This window comes from Pleurodeles waltl, chromosome 9 (genome assembly GCF_031143425.1).
Source record: "Pleurodeles waltl isolate 20211129_DDA chromosome 9, aPleWal1.hap1.20221129, whole genome shotgun sequence".
Taxonomy (NCBI): domain Eukaryota; kingdom Metazoa; phylum Chordata; class Amphibia; order Caudata; family Salamandridae; genus Pleurodeles; species Pleurodeles waltl.
This window is the reverse complement of record NC_090448.1, coordinates 958,796,425-958,818,133: the sequence shown is the minus strand read 5'-3', so window position 1 is coordinate 958,818,133 and position 21,709 is coordinate 958,796,425. Positions and strand designations below refer to the sequence as shown.

Below are 21,709 nucleotides of genomic sequence, written 5' to 3'. Positions count from 1 at the left end.
TCTTGCCTTTGAATACCTTGCTTTCAGATCAGTTTGTCAGCGGAAGGATAACAGGTTTGATATTTTCCAGGTGCGTAGTGGCACGTGCTGAATTTTAGGTTGGTATGAGAGCCTTCCTGGGCTCATCCTAATGCCCCTGGGTTTGCCCCTAGTGAACGAGGGGGGCACGGTGGACATTGCTCAACTGTCTTATTAGTTTGGGGCTGAGATTTTAATTGGGTAGGTGAGTGGAAGGTGAGGAAAAATTGAAGAAAAGTTCTCTGCAGAACTTGCGTGGTCGTTATGATTATTTACAGCAAGTTGTTCTTCTAGTTGTTCAGCTATATAGCAGCGCACAGACTGCCCTTGGGGGAGCCAAGGAGAGTTCAAGGTCCAGAGGGCCAGGAGAGACTGACTAGGTAGCTGACCAGGTGGAGATTGAACAGGTGGGCGCTCTGCTGGCGTGGGGGTTGAGGGGAGTTGGGAGTGAGGCTCACCAGCCCCTCAGCATGCTGCACCCAGCGCTCGCCGGGCCGCCTCTGCTGGGTTCTGGGGCACAGGGTTAGCCAAGGCTTACTAAAGCCTCAGCGCTCCCCGAATCGCTCTCCCTAGGCTGCCCTTGACACCCCAACCCCTGCTCACCTGGCCTCTATCTCTCGTAGTCTGGTGCTCCGCTTCTCCTCCAACCACCCTCATGCCATATTTCCACTCTGCAGTCGGGTGGGTAGGTCTCTGGAAAGGGTCCGTGGGTGGTGCAGTGATAAGTTTCTGGGTGGATCTGGGGATCTCTGGGGGGCCTGCCGGGTGAAATTTCACTGGGGGCCATAAAACGGGCCCCGCGGTGTCACTGGGCCCGGCAGGAAATACATGCAGCCTGTGTTCCTGCACACCAGAAAAAGGGGTCCAGTCCGGCCTGATTGTGATGGCCGGCTGCCCGGTGAGGAGGGTTTCTTGGTGTCAGCAGAGCAGAGGTGATGCAGGCACTGGTCGAGGCTGCAAGCCGTGAGCAGCCCGCTGTACGGCCGCGATTAGCAACGACTCTCTCCCTCGTGCTTATGAGTTCAGTGAGCTGCCCGGCTCTAGCGTCTCTCTCCATCCACTTCAGTCCGGTTTCTCGCCATCAAGGAGGAGATTAACTAATTGACAAGTTAGGTGCAGCCAAATCCCTAAGTACCTTTGACTTGACTGCAGGGTAGTGACAAATTAGGATGGCACCGGACGCCAAAGAAAATAATTCTCTACACCTGATGGGCATTATCAGTTCACTGTTGTGATCTTTGGCTTAAAGAACGCCCCTGACATTTTCCAACGGTTGGTGTATCAAGTCCTTGATGGTTTGGAGTCCTTTAGCGCAGCATATCTAGATGATACTTCTGTCTTTAGCTCCTACTGGCAGGATCACCTCATCCAATTGGGGAAGGTTTTGGAGGCCTTGCAAGCAGCAGGCCTCTCTATGAAAGCATCTCAATGCCAGCTAGGGCAGGGCACAGTTGTATACCTGGTAGGTGGAGGCCAAGTGCAACCTCTACAGCACAAAATCCAGACAAATCTGGACTTGGAAGCTCCAAGAACCCAGACTCAAGTCACAGCATTCCTTGGCTTGACTGGGTACTGAAAAAGGTTTGTGAAGGGATATGGGTCCATTGTGACTCCCCTCACTGAACTGACCTCAAAGAAGATGTCAAAGAAGGTAAACTGGACCCTTGACTCTCAACAGGCTTTTGACACCCTGAAAGAAGCAGGCCTTTGACACCCTGAAAGAAGCAATGTGCTCAGCACCAGTTCTAAAAGCTCCAGATTATTCGAAGCAATTAATTGTGCAGTCAGACACCTCTGATCATGGGATAGGAGCGGTCCTGTCCCAAACCAATGATGATGGCCTTAACCAGCCTGTTGCTTTTATTAGAGGTTACTCCCCAGGGAGCAGCGTTGGTGTGCCATTGAGAGGCAGGCCTTTACTGTGGTTTGGTCCAGGAAAAAGCTGATGCCATACTTGTTTGGCACTCACTTTGTTGTTCAAACTGACCACAGACCTCTCAGATGGCTTTTGAAAGTGAAAGGTTAGAACCCTAAACTTTTGAGGTGGTCCATATCCCTACAGAGAAAACACTTTGTGGTGGAACACATACCTGGGACTGCCAATGTCAATTTAAACAGATGGACTTTTCAGGTTCTGTCACTTAGACTATGAAGACTCTTTTGGGAAAGGTTAGTCTCGACCTCTCATTTAAAAAAAAAAAATTTGGGGGTGGGGGGAGAGAACCCTAGGGTTGTGTAGGAAAGTGCCACTACTGGCATGGTTACCCCCCCTCACACTTTTTGCCTAGGGTTGATGCTAACTTTGAAAGTGTGCTGGGACCCTGCTAACCAGGCCCAGCACCAGTGTTCCTTCACTAAAACTGTATCTTTGTTTCCATAATTGGGACAGCCCTGGCACACAGTCAAGTCCCTTGTAAGAGGTACCCATGGTACCAAGGGCCCTGTGGCCAGGGAAGTTCCCTAAGGGATAAAGCATGTATTATGCCACCCCAGGGGACCCCTCAGCCCATGCACACTGCCTTGCAGGTTGTGTGTGCTGGTGAGGAGAAAAAGAAAGTCGACATGGCACCCCTCTCAGGGTGTCATGTCCACAAACCACTGCCTGTGGCATAGTTAAGTCACCAATCTTGCAGGCCTTACAGCCCTAAGACAGGATGCACTATACCACGGGTGAGGGCAAAGCTGCATGAGCAATATGCCCCGACAGTGTCTAAGACCGTTCCTAGACATTGTAAGTGTAGTGAAGACGTATTAACCGTACGGTCTGGGAGTTTGTCGTTACGAACTCCACAGCACCATAATGGCTTCACTGAATACTGGGAAGTTTGGTATCAAACTTCTCAGCACAATAAACCCACACTGATGCCAGTGTGGAATTTATTGAAAAATGCACACAGATATCATTTTGATATAGTACAGAGCCAGCTTTCTATAACCAGTTTCTTTCACAGTATTTGTAGGAAGCTGGTCTGGTGTGTGGTAGGTACCTATGGTACTTACACTCTACAGCAGTCCAGGTATCCCCTGTTAGGGAAGTGTAGGCAGTGTGTAGAAGTCAGACTCTAGAGGTAGCTGTGGATGAGCAGCCAAGGCTTATATAGGAGACATGCAAAGGTCATGCAATACCACTGTAGTCACACAGCACTTACACACATGAAAGAAAACACTAAGTTACTAGACATGTAGCCCACTTTTAGGAGGTAAGTAATACACTAAATATATACACTAGCACTCAAAATGGGCATAGAAAAGGGTAGAAAACAGAGCATACAGTAATAACTCATAACGACCCCGGCGAGGGGGTTTGTGGGGGGGGGTGGTGGGTGCGGGAGCACAAACCATATACTAAAAAAAAAAAAAGGGAATGCGAACAAGGTACCTCCACCTAGATAAGTAAAATGTGTAGAGGGGAGCTGGGAGTACTAGAGAAAAAAGGTAAGTAACACAGTACCCCCCTCAACCCCCCCCCCCCCACCCCCCCTCCCCCCCCCCCCAACCAACCAGGAATGCAGGAGTAAACCACTGGATTTGCCACAAATCACCCAAAAGGAAGAAAAGATGAAAAATAAGCCAAACAGAGAAGACTGCAAGAAAACCAAAGGTGGATTCCTGAAGAAAGAAGACCTGAGGAGAGAGGGGACCAAGTCCAAGAGTCACAGTGGAGTCCAGGAGGCTTAGGAGGTACTACCCACTCAGCTGTGGCTGTGGGGGTTGGTCAATGTTTCTGAAGAACAGGTAAGCACTGCAGCCAAGAAGCCAGAGAAGAGTTCCAGAAGGTGTCCCACGCCGGAAGGAAGATTGCAGGCAGGTGTTGGTGCAGGATTGCCACAAACAAGCCTTGGCAAAGGCAAACTTGCGGTTAGTGGAAAAGAGGTGCTGTCGGGGACCAGCAAGGCCCAGGGGGACTCAACTTAGGAGGTGGGAATCCCAGGGGACCCTTAGTGTCACAGAGAGTCCACAGATGCAGAGGTAGCAGGCACAGGACGGGGGACACAGGAGTCGCAGGAGCCCACGCAGCACTACAAAAGTGGATCCCACGCAGAGGCAGTGCTTTGCAGGAAGGAGTGTTGGGGGCTGGAGCTACACTTCACCTGAAGATTCCTTGGAGGAGAGGAGATGCAAACAAGACTTGGCAGCTGCAGAAGATGTGGTGCACAGGGGTACTGTCTTGCGTGGGAAGGCAAAGGCTTACCTCCACCAAAGTTGCACAGTTGGCAGAACAGACCAAGAGGACTACTCCAGACCACCACCCATGATGCAGGATCCACGCAGCTCAGCAGGCGAGGGGATCCACGCAGCCAGTCGTCACTTGTTGTAGGTGCCTGCTGTTGCAGGGAAACGACTCCTTCACTCCAAGGGAGACTCCTCCTCCTTGTGCAGGCTGAAAATTTGCAGCCTTCTGAGGATGCACGGCAAGGAAGTTGTTGCAAAGCTGGCAGGAGCCCTGGAAACAATGTTGCTGAAGAGTCCTTTCTTCTTTGAAGCAGCTTGTCAGGCCCTGTTGGTTCCAGTCGCAGTTCCAGAAGTAGAAGTAAATGTTGCAGAGGAGTCCTGCTGGAATCTTGCATACCAAATCTGAGGACCCACCCCAGAGGAAGACCCTTTATAGCCTTAACAGGGGGCTTGCTCACCTAACCAGGTAACTACCTATCAGAGGGTGCCTCTGATGTCACCTCCCTGGCCTGGCCACTCAGATGCTCCCAGAGTTCCCTACCCACCTTGGAATCAAAATGGCAGAACCCAGAAACCCTCTGGAGGAGCTCTGAGCACCATCCCTGGGGTGATGATGGACATGGGAGTGGTCACTCCCCTTTACATTGCCCTGTTTCATGCCAGAGAAGGGACTGGGGGTCCCTAAACCAGTGTGGACCAGTTTATGCTCGGAGGGCACCAAATGTGTCCTTCAAAGCAAACCAGTGGTTTGGGGAGGCTACCACTCCAGGTCAGTCACATATATGTCCAAAGGGAGGGAGAGTTACCTCCCTCTCCCAAAGGAAATCCTTTGTTCTGCCTGCGTGGGCTTGATCAGATCAAGCAGCAGGAGGGCAGAAACCTGTATGAGGGGAGGCAGCAGCTGGGCTGCCTGGAAAACCCTGCAAGACTGTTGGTAGCAATGTTGAGGGTCCTCTAAGGAGCCCCCAGAGTGCATGGAATCATACTTCCAATACTTGCAACAGTATTGAGGTATAATTCCGACATGTTTGATACCAATCATGCTCAGGTTCAAAGTTACCATTATGTAGCTGGACATAAATAGTGACCTATGTCGTGTACACATATAAAATGGCGTCCACGCAATCACGAAGTCCAGTAAAATGAGCCTGGAGCTCATGGGAACACCTCTGCTAGTGCAGGGGTGTCCTCACACACAGGTACCTGCACCCTGCCCTCTGGGCTGAGAGGGCCTACTATAGGGGTGACTTACAGTGACCTGGTGTAGTGACCTGTAGTGAAAAAGGGTGTGTGCACCCAGTTTATGCAGTCTGCAATGGCAGGCCTGCTGAACCATTTGCATGGGCTCCGTTTGGGTGGCAGAATAACTGCTGCAGCCCATAGGGATCCCCTGGAACTCCAATGCCCTGGGTACCTAGGTACCATATACTAGGGACTTACAAAGGGGCACCAGTATGCCAATTGTAGGGATAAAAAGTTACAATTTAGAGGAGAGGGGAAAGCTACTGGGATCCTGGTTAGCAGGAACCCGGTAGACACATTCAAACAGTCAAAAATATTGACAACAGGTAGACAAGTCGGGGGGGGGGGGGGGGGGGCACTTTCCTCCAGTACTGTTTTCTAATGGTTCCTCAATTGCCAGATCTTCAAGTCCAGCTAGAAGGGCCAACAGTCGGTTTACAGAGGGTTAATGGAATAATATCCCAAGGTTTTTATCTATTAGCACTTTTATGAAAACCCTTAGGTCATAGTGTAGACAGAATGTCACTTGTATTGATTGTGCTGGCCACCTATTGCAAATGTTCAATTTCATTGAGAATATACAAGTTTGCACCCTTGAGATTTCATCAGTTTACTCAATCTGTTAGATGGTGCACCTCCAGAATCTGTGAGTCTTATCTTGTAGTAGGATTCTACCAAAAGAAATTGGTTCAAATCATTTTAACTCAAGACCATATTTTGCATCCTGGCAGAGAACTTTTTATAGCACAACACCCACAGCTTCAAATACCTTCTCAACAGTATGAGTGGAACAGGGACACTGTTTCGTATTCATTTGGATTAAAGAACATATGAAAATGCAATTTCTTGAATTCAAGACTGCAAAAAAAAAAAGAGAAAAGGAAAAAGACCGAAAAAAGGAAACTGTATCCTTCTGCTGAGGTACGGACTATGGAGTAGCAGTATGGGAATGATGATGGTTTAATTACAAGTAGATGGAGAATGGTGAAGGATGCTCACAATATGGGTCTCTTAGAAACTGCAAAGTGATTCCTTCCTTTTGTAGATGCTTTTCCAACCCTGTCTACATAGAAGGCAGTCCATAAACAGTTGGTAAGAGGAACAGTGATCGCAGTGAAACTACTTCAGTAGTTCACTTTTTCCCCTCCTTTTCAATGAAAGTATCATCAGACAAACCAAGAGTGCAATACTTTTATAACACTGATCAATGAAAAGACAGCAAAATATTGAAAATGTACCTGTGCAATGGCCCACTTAACCATAGGACCACAAGCCAAGGAGGCTCGGTTTACAAGTTCATAATTGTAACTTGGATTTGACATGTAATTTTTCTTCATTTTCTCCCGTATAGCATCACTAACAAATAGAAGCAAATGTAAATAAGAAAAACATTCACAACTGTTTACTTTACAACATCAACATACCAAGAAATCAGAAACACTTCGCAATACTAAGTTAGCATCACACTGCAGCTTCCCATGTTAATTCAGTCAAGAGATTAATCTAGTTTTCATGGCCCTCTGTTCATTTAATGTACACAATAAAAAAGAACCTTATGTAGCAACATAATTGTTTGTGGCTTTAATGCACCACCTACATACTGTTTGAAACAAAGCTAACGTTCAAATATGACCACTCTGCAAACCATCACGTTTTGACAGAGCTGAAAACCACTGTGTGAAAAAAAACTTCAGCACTATGGAGAGGGGATATAAAGAGATTCATCCAACTTGGGCAACCAAGAATAACATTTAGTTTAGCACATATGTAACAAGCACCAGTTTGGGGCCCTTTAATAAGCTATCAATGCCAAACACAAATCATCCACAAGGTGAAAACTTTAATATAAGCATCAATACCTTTAAATACACTGGTCCGCCAACTACAATACTTGCCAATGATTAAAGCAGGACCTCTTTGGACAGAGTCTCAAAGGAAACAAATGTGCAACCACAGAGGAAAGAACAAAGGAGCATGTCTTTTGGTTAATGAAATGTTAAAGTCAAATAATGTGAAAGAGGTCCTCTACAGTCCTGCAAACTATAAAGTGGTGGATTGAACGTTTGCTTTAATGGACTATTTACTCATGCAGTAAAGTGAAACTGGGTAGAAGGTTGCTTTTCTCTTTTTAACACTGCACTGTGCATTTGTAGGTTTTATCAACACCGATTTGCACATGGGTGGCCCTGTATGTACTGCCCAAATGATCTATAAAAAAAAATGTGAAAAACACAATGGAATGAACGTGTCTATGTTGACCGCCTATGCTTCAGGCAGACAAACGTTTTTGTCAAAGTTTTTTGTCTCAGGATCTCGTACTCTTACGATTTGGAACAGTTAGAGCCAGTAAGTCTAAATGTGCCTGGGTTTGAGTCTATTCTTGTTCACAGGGGTTGAGATCTGAAGTTCAGGCTAGACAATCTGTTCTGGGGTGGCGCTATACAAATTTGTATACTGTCAGTTGAAAACGGCAATGAGATGTAAGAGAAAGAATGAGTACCCAAAGTGTTTCTTGGAGGTTCATAGAAACTGAAGCATTTCCATCCATCTCCTATGCGGTCTTTATAGTTTTGATTCATGATTTTTCAAAATGTTGAGGAAAGGTAAAAGGGTTGCATTTTACCAATATGCTTTCATATGCGAAGGCAAAATATTGAAACTGGTGGAAGACTGATGACAAAGCTCTTGCTACCCATATCTTTATTCAAAAATTCACTAACTGAACTTAACAAAAATGTCTGCAAATCACTCAGTATTATCTATATGCAGCCTTCAATTTTCATTTTTAGGGCAAATTGAGACCTAGGGTATGTACACTACGAGAAATCTTTAAAACAGCATATTAACATAGCATTTTGGGAAAAAAACATTAAGTTATATGCACATACCATCTTCCATTTACGAGAGAACAAAACAGCATAAAATTCTGTGCAGCTTTACAATCTCATCAGAAAACTATTATAGATGGCCAGTGCTGGGACTCATGTCTAACATGGCATGCCCATGGACTTTCATTGAAGTGCTCCATGGAGTTTTGCTTTCTGTTCACATCAGAACTCTACTTTGAAGTCAGGGAACTCTGAAAAAGTTCCTTTCCATTTTTCCTCGATGCAACAGTTATGACCAGATGAAGGCTAAAGCAATACTTCATTGACGATTCAAAAACAAGAATAAAACATGTCTCTAGGTTGCTTGCTCCCAGTCAGAGGTAACCTAGTCTTGCAGTTCGGGGCTGGACTGTCCCTATTGGAGCGGGACAAAGGCTGATTTATATGTAGCTGGTTTCTGTCTCAGATGGCATGTTAGGTTTAAAAAAAAAAAAAAAACACTCCACACCCCACAAAGGACGGATTTTGGGCTCAGCAATTACAAGTGGCAAAGGTTAATTCCAGTATTCCATCTATCACTTTTTTGTTTGTCTCAGTGCAACTATGAGCCAAGACATGGGTCCCATGGGTCAGTCAATGCAACTACGAGCCAAGACTTAGGTACCATAGGAGTCATGCTGCACCCTACTAATAAAGCCTAAATGGGCCAAAACTGGTCCGGGATAGCATGTGTTCCAGTTCAGAAACAGCCTGGCTGGACAGTTTGGTCTGAACTATTTCTGATGGAGCTGGACCAAGAATGATTTGCATATGACGGGTTTCATTTTACAGTGGCATGGTGGGCATGAAACAATGGGCTAGAGTGAGGTCCACGGTAACTACCAGTGACTAAGATTTAGTCAAGCATTCCACCCATCACTTTGCTCTCCCCATCTTCCTGATAGACGTTTGTAACTGTCATCCCAACCAGAGCTACAGAGTCACCGAGTATGGACACAGCCCTGTCGACTGTCTCTATGAGGCTAACTGTCTAACTTCTTTCCACATGAAAGGTCTGTTCACTCCCCATAACTGGTGTCCCTTACCTCGGTTACAGTGCTATATCCATGTCTTGTCCTATATGTATGTATGGAACATGATTAGGATATGTCATTTGTGTTTATAGGGCATGGCATAGCTCATACAGAGTTATTGCAAAGTGTGTCCATTTAAAAAAAAAAAAAAATTATACTTCATCATCGGATTTTTTAAATCCACCAGATGTCACCTTAAATAAAAAATGTAAAAAAAACAGAGATACTGTCTTGGGGAAATGAATAGCATAATCTCTTCTCTGCTGACTATAAAGGAGGGGTGGAAAACAGAACAGGGGCAAGCTTGGAGGAAACATCTGGCGATTCCTGAAATTTCACATTTCAATGCTCATAGGCAAACTCTGAAGAACACTGTTTTTACTTTGGTGTCTAAGAGACACCTTGAAACATGCAACTTCAAAACTCAAAAAAACATATGTGTTGGGGGTTTCTTTAGGCACATATACAGGTGAACAGTGTATTAATAATTAACTGTTTGGTAATTAGTTGTATTAGCATTTCAAAGAATAATAATTAAAATAAATGGCTTCTAACATTTAATTAACGTGAAATCCCCTACTAGGTGGTGAAGGAAAGAGTTTGTAGGTAAGTGCCTCATTTGACATGCACCCCCCCCACACACTTTTTGCCTCGTTTCTGGTGCAATTTCCACTGAAAGTGCACTGGTCCCTGCAAAACAGGTCCACAGTGCCAGATCTCTTTCCCTAAAACTGCACAGTTGTTCTTCCCAATTAGCAAACCTTTAGCTACCACTACAAGTCCCTAGTAAATTGTATCCCAGGTACCTAGGCATTGGGTACTATAGGAAGGCCCCAGACGGCTGCAGAACTTATTGTGCCACCCTCAGTGACCCCCTCACTAAGTACATACAGTAATGCTTTCCCAGGCTGCATATCTAGGAGCAGAACCAAAATGAAAACACACCATGGCACACAGCCTGTGTGTCCGGTCCCCTTTATGCTGCATGTAAGATATTTAAGTTAAGTTTTTATTGTGGGTTTCTATTAACATAATGAGTAGGCAAAGTATCTTTATTATTATTATGCATTTTGGAACTGCGATGGTTTTAATTAACAGAGTCAATAAACTGAAACTTGAACTTAAGTTACACCTCTAAGCAGGCCTATCAGCCCTAAAGGCAGGGTGCATTATATTACATATGAGGACAAACCTGCATGAGCAGACATGCTTCTGCTTTGTCTTTTTTGATTCTCCTACATAGTAAGCTGAGCAGTGAAACCATTTTAAGTACATGTGCTAGACACTGGTCTTTACGAGTTCCCCCAGCAACATGATGACTTCACTGACAATAGGGATGTTTGGTATCAAACATCTCATATTAATACACCCTCAGTGAATCCAGTGATGGATTTAATAATACATGCAAGCAGAGGGCACTTTAGAGGTGCCCCCTGAAAAACCTGCCAACTTCTAGTGTGGGCACTGGCTGGTCAAAACCAGTACAGCCACCTTAAGACAGAATTCTGCAACCCTGAGGTGAGAGCAAGTGCTCTCGAGGGCTCAGAACAAAGGCATGCTCTGGGCAGAGGTGTGATGCTTTCCCAAGCAGGCTGGACATTCCAGGGTGAGGATCTTCAAAGGCTTTGCCGCCTTTGAAATGCGACCCAGGCCTCTCCACATGGTGGAGGCCCAACCCCAGTTCCGGACCCCTTTTTTAGCAGCAGGACTTTTAGCAGGAGCAGGACGGGTGGGAAAATTAAGTAAATTAGGAGGAGTGCCTATTCATGCCAGTCCTACTCCTAGGTTGGACGAGCTGGCGTGGCCACTACTTTTTAAATTCCTCCATCTTGCATGGAATGAATTACGGCAGTAGGGTTAGGACTATGCCAAATTTCCAAAAGCAAGTGGTCACAGAAGGGTGTAGTCAACCTAAAGTTGAGATGCCCATTGGCTACCACCTGGCATTCCCTGTAACATCCTGAAATACATTACTTACTTGGCACCCCTGAACCTAAGAATCAGATTCCTGTTGACCTAAGAAGAGCCAGATGGAAGTTGCACCAGCAGACAAGACTAACAACATCCACTGACTTGGCCCCAGACCTACCAACTTGTCTGCAGCGTTGTAGGAAGTTGGCTCTGTATATACTATCTCAAAGTGATAGATGGTGTACAGAGAGTCAAGGGGTTCCCCTTAGAGGTTGATAGTGGCAAAAGTAGATAAATCCAATGCTCTATTATGTGGTAGTGCGGCCATCAAGCAGTAGGCTTATCAGAGGGTAGTGTTAAGCATTTGTTCTACACACAGGCAATAAATGAGGAACACACACTCAAAGGCTTACTCCAGGCCAATAGGTTTTTGTATGCAAAAATATATTTTCTTAATTTATTTTAGAACCACAAGATTCAAGATTTGAGGTAAGTACATAAAATGCAAGGTAGTTCACACAGGTAAGAATAGAACTTTGATTTAAAAAAGTAGTACACACAGTTGAGGTTAAAAATGGCAATAAGCTATTTTAAAAGTGGACACAGTGCAAAAATCAACAGTCCCTGGGGGAGATAAGTTTGGTTAGGTTTCTCAGGTAAGTAAAGCACTTACACAGTCAGTCTCCTGGGCATAGGCAGCCCACAGTTGGGGGTTCAAGGCAACCCCAAAGTCACCGCACCAGTAACACAGAGCCAGTCAGTTTCAGAGGTCAAAGGAGGGCCCAAAACACAAATAGGTGCCTATGGAGAACAGGGGTACTCCGGTTCCAGTCTGCTAGCAGGTAAGTACCTGCGTCCTCGGGGAGCAGACCAGGGGGGTTTTGTAGAGCACTAGGGGTGGACACAAACAGGCACACAAAACACAGCCTCAGCTGCATAGGGGCAGCCGGGTGCAGTGTGCAAAGTAGGCGTTGGGTTTACTATTGAAAGCAATGGAGGGACCCGGGGGTCACTTAGGCGATGCAGGAAGTGCACAGGGGGGGGGGGGCTTCTCAGACCAGCCACCGACTGGGCTAGGAAGAGGGCCGCCTGCTGGTCACTCCTGCACTAGAAGGTGGTTCCTTTCGGTCCTGGGGGCTGCGGGTGCAGTGCTTGGTCGAGGTGTCGGGTTCCTTGTTACTAGGTAGTTGCGGTCAGGGGGAGCTCTGGATTCTCTCCGCAGGCGTCGCTGTGGGAATGCAGGGGGGTCGACTCAGTGTACTCCCATAGTTGTAGTTGCCTGGGAGTCCTCTCTGCGGTGTGTGCTCTCTGTAGCTTGTGCTGGGGGCCGACGGGTGCAGAGTGAGACGTCTCACGCTTTCAGCAGGAAGAGAGAGTTCTTTAAAAGTGGCTTTAAAGTTGCAAAGTTGTTGCAGTTTTTGAACAGTGCCGCTGTTCCTGGGAGTTTCTTAGTCCTTCGGATTCAGGGCAGTCCTCTGAGTGCTCAAAGGTCACTGGTCCCTGTGGGATGCGTCACTGTGCAGGTTTGTCGACTCCGTCGTCTTTGCGGGGCTTTCAGGTCAGCAGTCGTCCTTGTTGTAGGTTGCAGGAATCTGGTTTCCTGGGTTCAAGGTCACCTCTAAATACTAAGGGGGTCATTCTAACTTTGGCGGGCGGCGGAGGCCGCCCGCCAAAGTAACCCCGCCGAACGACCGCTCAGCGGTCAAAAGACCGCGGGGGTCATTTCGACTTTCCCGCTGGGCCGGCGGGGGACCGCCAAAAGGGCGCCCGCTGGCCCAGCGGGAAAGACCCTGCAACAATGAAGCCGGCTCCGACACACAAGTCAGCACAAAAAGTACACCCTCTGTGGCACGGGGGCGGCTGGGTGCAGAGTGCAAACAGGCGTCTGGTTTGCAATATGTTTCTATGGGAGACCCAAGGGTCTCTTCAGCGAAGCAGGCAGGGGGGGGGGGGGCTCCTCGGGGTAGCCACCACCTGGGCAAGGGAGAGGGCCACCTAGGGGCGCTTCTGCACTGGAGGTCGGATCCTTCAGGTCCTGGGGACTGCGGGTGCAGTGTCTTTACCAGGCGTTGAGTTCTTTAAAGCAGGCAGTCATGGTCACGGGGAGCCTCTGGATTCCCTCTGCAGGCGTCGCTGGGGGGTGGGGGTCAGGGGGGCCAATTCTGGCTGCTCACAGTCACCGGGGAGTCCTCCCTGTAGTGTAGTCGGGGGCGTCGGGTGCAGAGTGAAAAGTCTCACGCTTCCGGCGGGAAACGTGTGGTCTTTAAAAGTTTTAGTCTTTGTGGAACAGGGCCGCTGTCCTCGGGAGTTCTTGGTCCTTTTAGATGCAGAGTAGTCCCCGGAGGGTTCAGAGGTTGCTGGACCCTGGGGGACGCGTCGCAGTTTTTCTCTCGAAGTGAGGAGATAGGCCGGTAGGGCTGGGGCCAAAGCAGTTGGTGTCTCAGTCTTCTCTGCAGGGCTTCAGGTCAGCAGTCCTTCTTCGTCTTCAGGTTGCAGGAATCTGTTTTCCTAGGTTCTGGGGCCCCTAAAGGCTCAATTTAGGGGTGTGTTTAGGTCTGGGGGGTTAGTGGCCAATGGCTACTAGCCCTGAGGGTGGCTACACCCTCTTTGTGCCTCCTCCCTGAGGGGAGGGGGGCACATCCCTAGTCCTATTGGGGGAATCCTCCATCTGCAAGATGGAGGATTTCTAAAAGTCAGAGTCACCTCAGGACACCTTAGGGGTTGTCCTGACTGGCCAGTGACGACTCCTCGTTTTTCTCATTATCTCCTCCGTCCTTGCCGCCAAAAGTGGGGCCGTGGCCGGAGGGGGCGGGCATCTCCACTAGCTGGAATGCCCTGTGTCGCTGTAACAAAGGGGGTGAGCCTTTGAGGCTCGCCGCCAGTTGTTACAGTTCCTGCAGGGGGAGGTGAGAAGCACCTCCACCCAGTACAGGCTTTGTTACTAGCCACAGAGTGACAAAGGCACTCTCCCCATGTGGCCAGCAACATGCCTGGTGTGTGGCAGGCTGGCAAAACTAGTCAGCCCACATTGGAAGTCGGGTATGTTTTCAGGGGGCATCTCTAAGATGCCCTCTGGGGTGTATTTCACAATAAAATGTACACTGGCATCAGTGTGCACCTATTGTGCTGAAAGGTTTGATACCAAACTTCCCAGTTTTCAGTGTAGCCATTATGGTGCTGTGGAGTTCGTGTATGACAGACTCCCAGACCATATACTCTTATGGCTACCCTGCACTTAAAATGTCTAAGGTTTTGCTCATGCACCCATGCCCTCACCTATGGTATAGTGCACCCAGCCTCAGGGCAATAAGGCCTGCGAAAGGGGTGACATATCTATGCCATGGGCAGTGTGAGGTTGGCATGGCACCCTGGGGGAAGTGTCATGTTGACTTAGTCATTTTCTCCCCACCAGCACACACAAGCTGGCAAGCAGTGTGTCTGTGCTGAGTGAGGGGTCCCCAGGGGGGCATATGACATGCTGCAGCCCTTCCCTGGCATCAAGGCCCTTGGTACCAGGGGTACCAGTTACAAGGGACTTACCTGGGTGCCAGGGTTGTGCCAATTGTGGAGACAAAGGTACAGTTTAGGGAAAGAATACTGGTGCTGGGGCCTGGTTAGCAGGGTCCCAGCACACTTTCAAATCATAACATGGTATCAGCAAAGGCAAAAAGTCAGGGGGTAACCATGCCAAGGAGGCCTTTCCTTACACACACTGATGCCAGTGTTGGATTTATTAAAAAATGTATTTTACCCAATCCTTCAGTGCAGGACTGACTGGTCTGTGCCAGCCTGCTGCTGAGACACGAGTTTCTGCCCCCCTGGGGTGGGGGCCTTTGTGCTCTCTGAGGCCAGAAGCAAAGCCTGCAGTGGCTGGAGATGCTTAACTCATCCCCTCTGCAGGAACTGTAACACCTAGCAGTGAGCCTCAAATGTTCAGGCTTCGTGTTACAATGCCCCAGGGCACTCCAGCTAGTGGAGTTGTCCGCCCCCTGGATACAGCCCCCACTTTTGGCAGCAAGTCCAGGGGAGATAATGAGAAAAACAAGGAGGAGTCACCCACCAGTCAGGACAGCCCCTAAGGTGTCCTGAGCTGAGGTGACCCCTGCCTTGAGAAATCCTCCATCTTGAGTTTGGAGGATTCCCCAATAGAATTAGGGATGTGCCCCCCTCCCCACAGGGAGGAGGCACAAAGAGGGTGTAGCTGCCCTCCCAGACCTAAACACACCCTAAACTCAGTATTTAGGGGCTCCCCAGAACCTAGGAAACTAGATTCCTGCAACCTAAACCAGAAGGAGGACTGCTGACCTGAAGCCCTGCAGTGAAGACGGAGATGACAACTGCTTTGGCCCCAGCCCTACCGGCCTGTCTCCCAACTTAAAAGAAAACTGCAACAGCGAAGCATCCAACAGGAACCAGCGACCTCTGAAGCCTCAGAGGACTGCCCTGCAACCAAGGACCAAGAAACTTGTGTGTTCCTCATTTATTGCCTGTGTGTGCACAACAAATGCTTTACACTAGCCTCTGATAAGCCTACTGCTCGACCACACTACCACAAAATAGAGCATTAGAATTATCTACTTTTGCCACTATCTTACCTCTAAGGGGAATCCTTGGACTCTGTGCACACCATTTCTTACTTTGAAATAGTATATACAGAGCCAACTTCCTACAGGTGTACCATGGCTGGCGTGCCCACGTTGGTGCTATGAGTATTAGTTTGAGTTTGTTTTGACTCAGTTTGTTGACTAGGAAAGGAACGAGTGGGAGAGGGGGGAAAAGCGTAAGCAAATATCCCTGACCAATTGATCCATAGAGTATTGCCCTTGGACTGAGGGTGTGGGTACCTGGATGCAAAGTTTTGGCATTTTGCGTTTTTGTTGCGAACAGATCTATGTCTGGTGTTCCCCAGCGGTAGAAGTATTCTTGTAGAATCTGGGGATGTATTTCCGACTAGTGAGTTTGCTGGTGATATCGACTGAGATTGTCGGCTGATTGTGAATGCCTGGCATATATTGCGCTATCAGGCGAATGTTGTTGTGAATTGCCCAATGCCAAATTCTTTGTGCTAGGAGGCACAGTTGTGACGAGTGTGTCCCTTCTCCTTGTTTAGATAGTACATTGTTGTCATATTGTCTGTCTTGACAAGAATGTGTTTGTGGACTAGAAGGGGTTGAAAGGCTTTTGGTGCTAGAGAGACCGCTAGTAGTTCTAAGTGATTTATGTGTAGTTGTTTTTGTTGATTGTCCCATTGTCCTTGTATATTGTGATTGTTGAGGTGTGCTCCCCACCCAATCATAGAAGCATCTGTTGTGAGAATGGCGTGAGGCACCGGGTCTTGAAATGGCCACACTTTGTTTAAATTTACAGGGTACCACCATTGAAGCGAAAAGTGTGTTTGGCGGTCTATCAACACTAGATCCTGAAGTTGACCCTGTGCCTGCGTCCATTGTTTTCCTAGGCACTGCTGTAAGGGTCGCATGTGTAGCCGTGAGTTTGGGACAATAGCGATGCATGACGCCATCATGCCTAGGAGTTTCATGACAAATCTGACTCTGTACTGGTGATTTGGTTGTATGTTTGACACCATAGTTTGAAATGATTGAACTCTGTGGGCTTGGAGTGGCAATTGCTCTTTGTGTGTTGAGTGTTGCTCCCAATTATTGTTGTAATTGGGATGGTTGCAGGTGAGATTTTTGGTCATTTATAGAGAAGCCTAGTTTGTGTAGGGTATCTATTACATACTGCGTGTGATTTTGACACCGGTGTTGAGTGTTGGCTTTTATTAGCCAATCGTCGAGATATGGGAATACATGCATGTGATGTCTCCTTATAGGAGCTGCTACCACAGCGAGGCATTTTGTAAATACTCTGGGCGCTGTTGTTATCCCGAAGGGCAGTACCTTGAATTGGTAATGTTTGCCCTGTATGACAAATCTGAGGTATTTTCTGTGAGATGGATGGATGGGTATATGGAAATACGCATCTTTTAGATCCAGTGTTGCCATGTATTCTCCATGTTTTAGTAAGGGAACTACATCTTATAGTGTGACCATGTGAAATGTTCTGATTTAATGAAGAGGTTTAATGTCCTGAGATTTACAATTGGTCTTAGTGTTTTGTCTTTTTTGGGAATAAGGAAATATAGGGAGTAATGAAAATGTCACTTACCCAGTGTACATCTGTTCGTGGCATCAGTCGCTGAGATTCACATGTTCTGCATTAGCTCTCCATCTGGTGTTGGGTCGGAGTGTTACAAGTTGTTTTTCTTCGAAGAAGTGTTTTCGAGTCACGGGACCGAGTGATTCCTCCTTCTGTGCTCATTGCGCATGGGCGTCGACTCCATCTTCGATTGTTTTCCCCGCAGAGGGTGAGGTAGGAGTTGTACTATAGTAATAGTGCCCGCGCAATGAAATGTGTAAGTATGTACCTATTAAAGGTTTAAATAATATATATACAAATGTACAAAATTGAAGGTAACTTCTGAACTGCTACAGGCTTCCTGGGAGGTGGGTGGGCACATGTGAATCTCAGCGACTGATGCCACGAACAGATGTACACTGGGTAAGTGACATTTTCAGTTCGATGGCATCTGTCGCTGTAGATACACATGTTCTGCATAGACTAGTAAGCAGTTATTTCCCCATAAGCGGTGGTTTAGCCTGTAGGAGTAGAAGTTGTCTGAAATAGAGTTCTTAACACAGCTTGACCTACTGTAGCTTGTTGTGCGGATAGCACATCTATACAGTAGTGTTTGGTGAATGTGTGAGGCGTAGACCATGTGGCTGCCTTACATATTTCATGCATTGGGATGTTTCCTAAAAAGGCCATTGAAGCACCTTTTTTCCTTGTTGAATGTGCCCTGGGAGTAATGGGCAGTTGTCTTTTTGCTTTAAGGTAGCAGATTTGGATGCATTTAACTATCCATCTGGCTATACCTTGTTTTGATATTGGGTTACCTGCATGAGGTTTTTGGAATGCAATAAATAGCTGTTTAGTTTTTCTGATGTTCTTTGTTCTGTCAATGTAGTACATTAATGCTCTTTTGACATCTAATGTTTGTAGTGCTCTTTCAGCCACAGAATCTGGCTGTGGGAAAAAAACTGGTAGTTCTACCGTTTGATTTAGATGGAATGGTGAAATAACTTTTGGTAAAAATTTTGGATTAGGTCGTAGGACGACCTTATTTTTATGTATTTGTATAAAAGGTTCTTGTGTTGTGAACGCTTGAATTTCACTTACTCTTCTTAGAGATGTAATGGCGATGAGAAAGGCAACTTTCCAGGTTAGGAATTGTATTCCGCAAGAGTGCATGGGTTCGAAAGGTGGGCCCATGAGTCTTGTTAGGACCACGTTTAGGTTCCATGAAGGAACAGGTGGTGTTCTTGGTGGTATAATTCTTTTAAGACCTTCTATGAATGCTTTGATGACTGGTATCCTATACAAGGAAGTTGAATAGGTAGTCTGCAGGTATGCAGATATTGCTGCAAGGTGTATTTTAATAGAAGAGAAGGCTAGCTTTGCTTTTTGTAAATGGAGCAAGTAATTTACTATATGTTTTGGAGTTGCGTGTAGTGGTTGTATCGGATTATGATGGCAGTAACAAACAAATCTTTTCCACTTACTTGCGTAGCAGTGTCTAGTGGATGGCCTTCTGGCTTGCTTTATGACTTCCATATACTCTTGGCTAAGTTGTAAGTGTCCGAATTCTAGGATTTCAGGAGCCAGATTGCTAGATTCAGCGATGCTGGATCTGGGTGTCTGATCTGTTGGTTGTGTTGCGTTAACAGATCTGGTTTGTTGGGCAGTTTGATGTGGGGTACTACAGAGAGATCTAGCAGTGTTGTGTACCAGGGTTGTCTTGCCCACGTTGGTGCTATTAAAATGAGTTTGAGTTTGTTTTGACTCAATTTGTTTACTAGATAAGGAAGGAGAGGGAGAGGAGGAAAAGCGTAAGCAAATATTCCTGACCAGTTCATCCATAGGGCATTGCCTTGGGATTGCTTGTGTGGGTATCTGTACGCGAAGTTTTGGCATTTTGCGTTCTCTTTTGTTGCAAATAAGTCTATTTGAGGTGTTCCCCAGAGTGTGAAGTAGGTGTTTAGAATTTGTGGGTGGATTTCCCATTCGTGGACTTGCTGGTGATCTCGAGAGAGATTGTCTGCCAGTTGATTCTGGATCCCTGGAATAAACTGTGCTATTAGACGAATTTGATGGTGGATTGCCCACTTCCATATGTTTTGAGCTAATAAGCTTAACTGCGTTGAATGTGTTCCTCCTTGTTTGTTTAGATAATACATCGTTGTCATGTTGTCTGTTTTGACAAGGATGTATTTGTGGATTATGATTGGTTGGAAAGCTTTTAGTGCTTGAAAAACTGCTAATAATTCTAGATGATTTATATGCAGTTTTGTTTGATGTATGTTCCATTGTCCTCTTATGTTGTGTTGATTGAGATGTGCTCCTCACCCTGTCATGGAAGCATCTGTTGTTATTACGTACTGTGGCACTGGGTCTTGGAAAGGCCGCCCTTTGTTTAAATTTATACTGTTCCACCATAGAAGCGAGAGGTAAGTTTGGCGGTCTATTAACACCAGATCTAGAAGGTGACCCTGTGCTTGAGACCACTGTGAGGCTAGGCACTGTTGTAAGGGCCTCATGTGCAGTCTTGCGTTTGGGACAATGGCTATGCATGAGGACATCATGCCTAGGAGCTGTAGTATTGTTCTTACTTGTATTGTCTGATTTGGAGACATGTGTTGAATGACTGTTGAAATTGTGAATTCTTTGTGGAGTTGGCGTTGCTACTCCTTTTGTCGTGTCTATTATGGCTCCTAGATATTGCTGTACTTTGCTTGGCTGAATGTTGGATTTTGCAAAGTTGACGGTGAACCCTAGTTTGTAGAGGGTTTGTATGACTTGATTTGTGTGGTTTGAGCATTGTGTGAGTGAACTGGTTTTGATTAGCCAGTCGTCTAGATACGGGAATACATGTATTTGCTGCCTTCTGATGTGTGCAGCGACTACTGCTAGGCATTTTGTGAATACTCTTGGAGCGGTTGTTAAACCAAAAGGCAATACTTTGAATTGGTAATGTATTCCTTTGAATACAAACCTTAGATATTTTCTGTGTGATTGATGTATTGGTATATGGAAATATGCGTCTTTGAGGTCTAGGGTTGTCATGTAGTTGTGTTTTTTGAGCAATGGTAACACTTCTTGTAGTGTGACCATGTGAAAGTGGTCTGATTTGATGAATGTGATTTTGGTGGTATGTCTGGAGGGAATTGCAGGAATTCTATGCAATAACCATGTTGGATAATTGCTAGGACCCATGTGTCTGTAGTTATTTCCTCCCATGCTTCGTAATATTGGCCTATCCTTCCCCCCACTGGTGTTGTGGGGGGGGGGGGGTGAGTGACGTGTGAGTCACTGCTTGTTGGTAGTGGTTTTGGGGCTTTGAAATCTTCCTCTATTCCTAGGGAATTGCCCTCCTCTATACTGGCCCCGAAAGCCTCCCCTGTACTGTCCCTGGTAGGTGGACGGTGCGGACTGTGAGGTACTAGCTTGTGTGGCCTGACCCCGAAACCCTCCTCTAAAAGGTGTTTTGCGGAAGGTGGTATAAGATCCTCTGCTCTGCGGGGAGTAGAGTGCGCCCATGGCCTTGGCAGTGTCAGTGTCCTTTTTGAGCTTTTCTATGGCTGTGTCGACCTCCGGACCGAACAGAAGTTTTTCGTTTACTGGCATGTTAAGTACTGCCTGCTGAATTTCTGGCTTGAATCCAGACGTTCTGAGCCATGCGTGCCTACGGATGGTAACCGACGTATTAATGGTCCTTGCGGCTGTGTCTGCTGCATCCATAGAGGAGCGTATTTGATTGTTGGAAATGTTTTGACCTTCCTCAACAACCTGTTTTGCTCTTTTTTGTAGATCTTTTGGGAGATGTTCAATGAGATGCTGCATCTCATCCCAGTGGGCTCTGTCGTATCGCGCTAGCAGCGCTTGTGAGTTTGCGATGCGCCACTGGTTTGCTGCTTGGACAGCGACCCTCTTCCCGGCTGCATCAAACTTTCTGCTTTCTTTATCTGGGGGAGGTGCATCCCCAGAAGTGTGTGAATTTGCCCGTTTTCTGGCAGCCCCTACCACCACAGAATCTGGTGGCAGCTGAGAGGTGATGAATACAGGGTCCGTAGGAGGCGCCTTATACTTTTTGTCCACTCTAGGCGTTACTGCCCTACTTCTAACTGGCTCCTTGAAGATCTCCTTTGCATGGCGTAGCATGCCTGGGAGCATAGGCAGGCTTTGGTAGGAGCTGTGGGTGGAGGAGAGGGTGTTAAATAAAAAGTCATCCTCTACTTGTTCAGAGTGTAGTTCCACATTATGGAACTGTGCTGCTCTAGCCACCACTTGTGAATAGGCTGTGCTGTCCTCAGGTGGTGATGGCCTAGTTGGGTATGTGTCTGGGCT

General features: G+C 46.8%; 1 protein-coding gene across 2 annotated transcripts in view; it reads right to left on the bottom strand.

The window, feature by feature from the left end:
- The window catches only part of DYNC1H1 (dynein cytoplasmic 1 heavy chain 1), a 916,572-nt gene that overhangs the window by 327,646 nt on the left and 567,217 nt on the right, over positions 1-21,709 (bottom strand). For both annotated transcript variants that reach the window (XM_069208347.1, XM_069208346.1), the window contains exon 53: positions 6,672-6,789. In XM_069208347.1, coding sequence (XP_069064448.1) covers positions 6,672-6,789 — 118 coding nt within the window. The remainder of the gene's footprint in view (positions 1-6,671; positions 6,790-21,709) is intronic.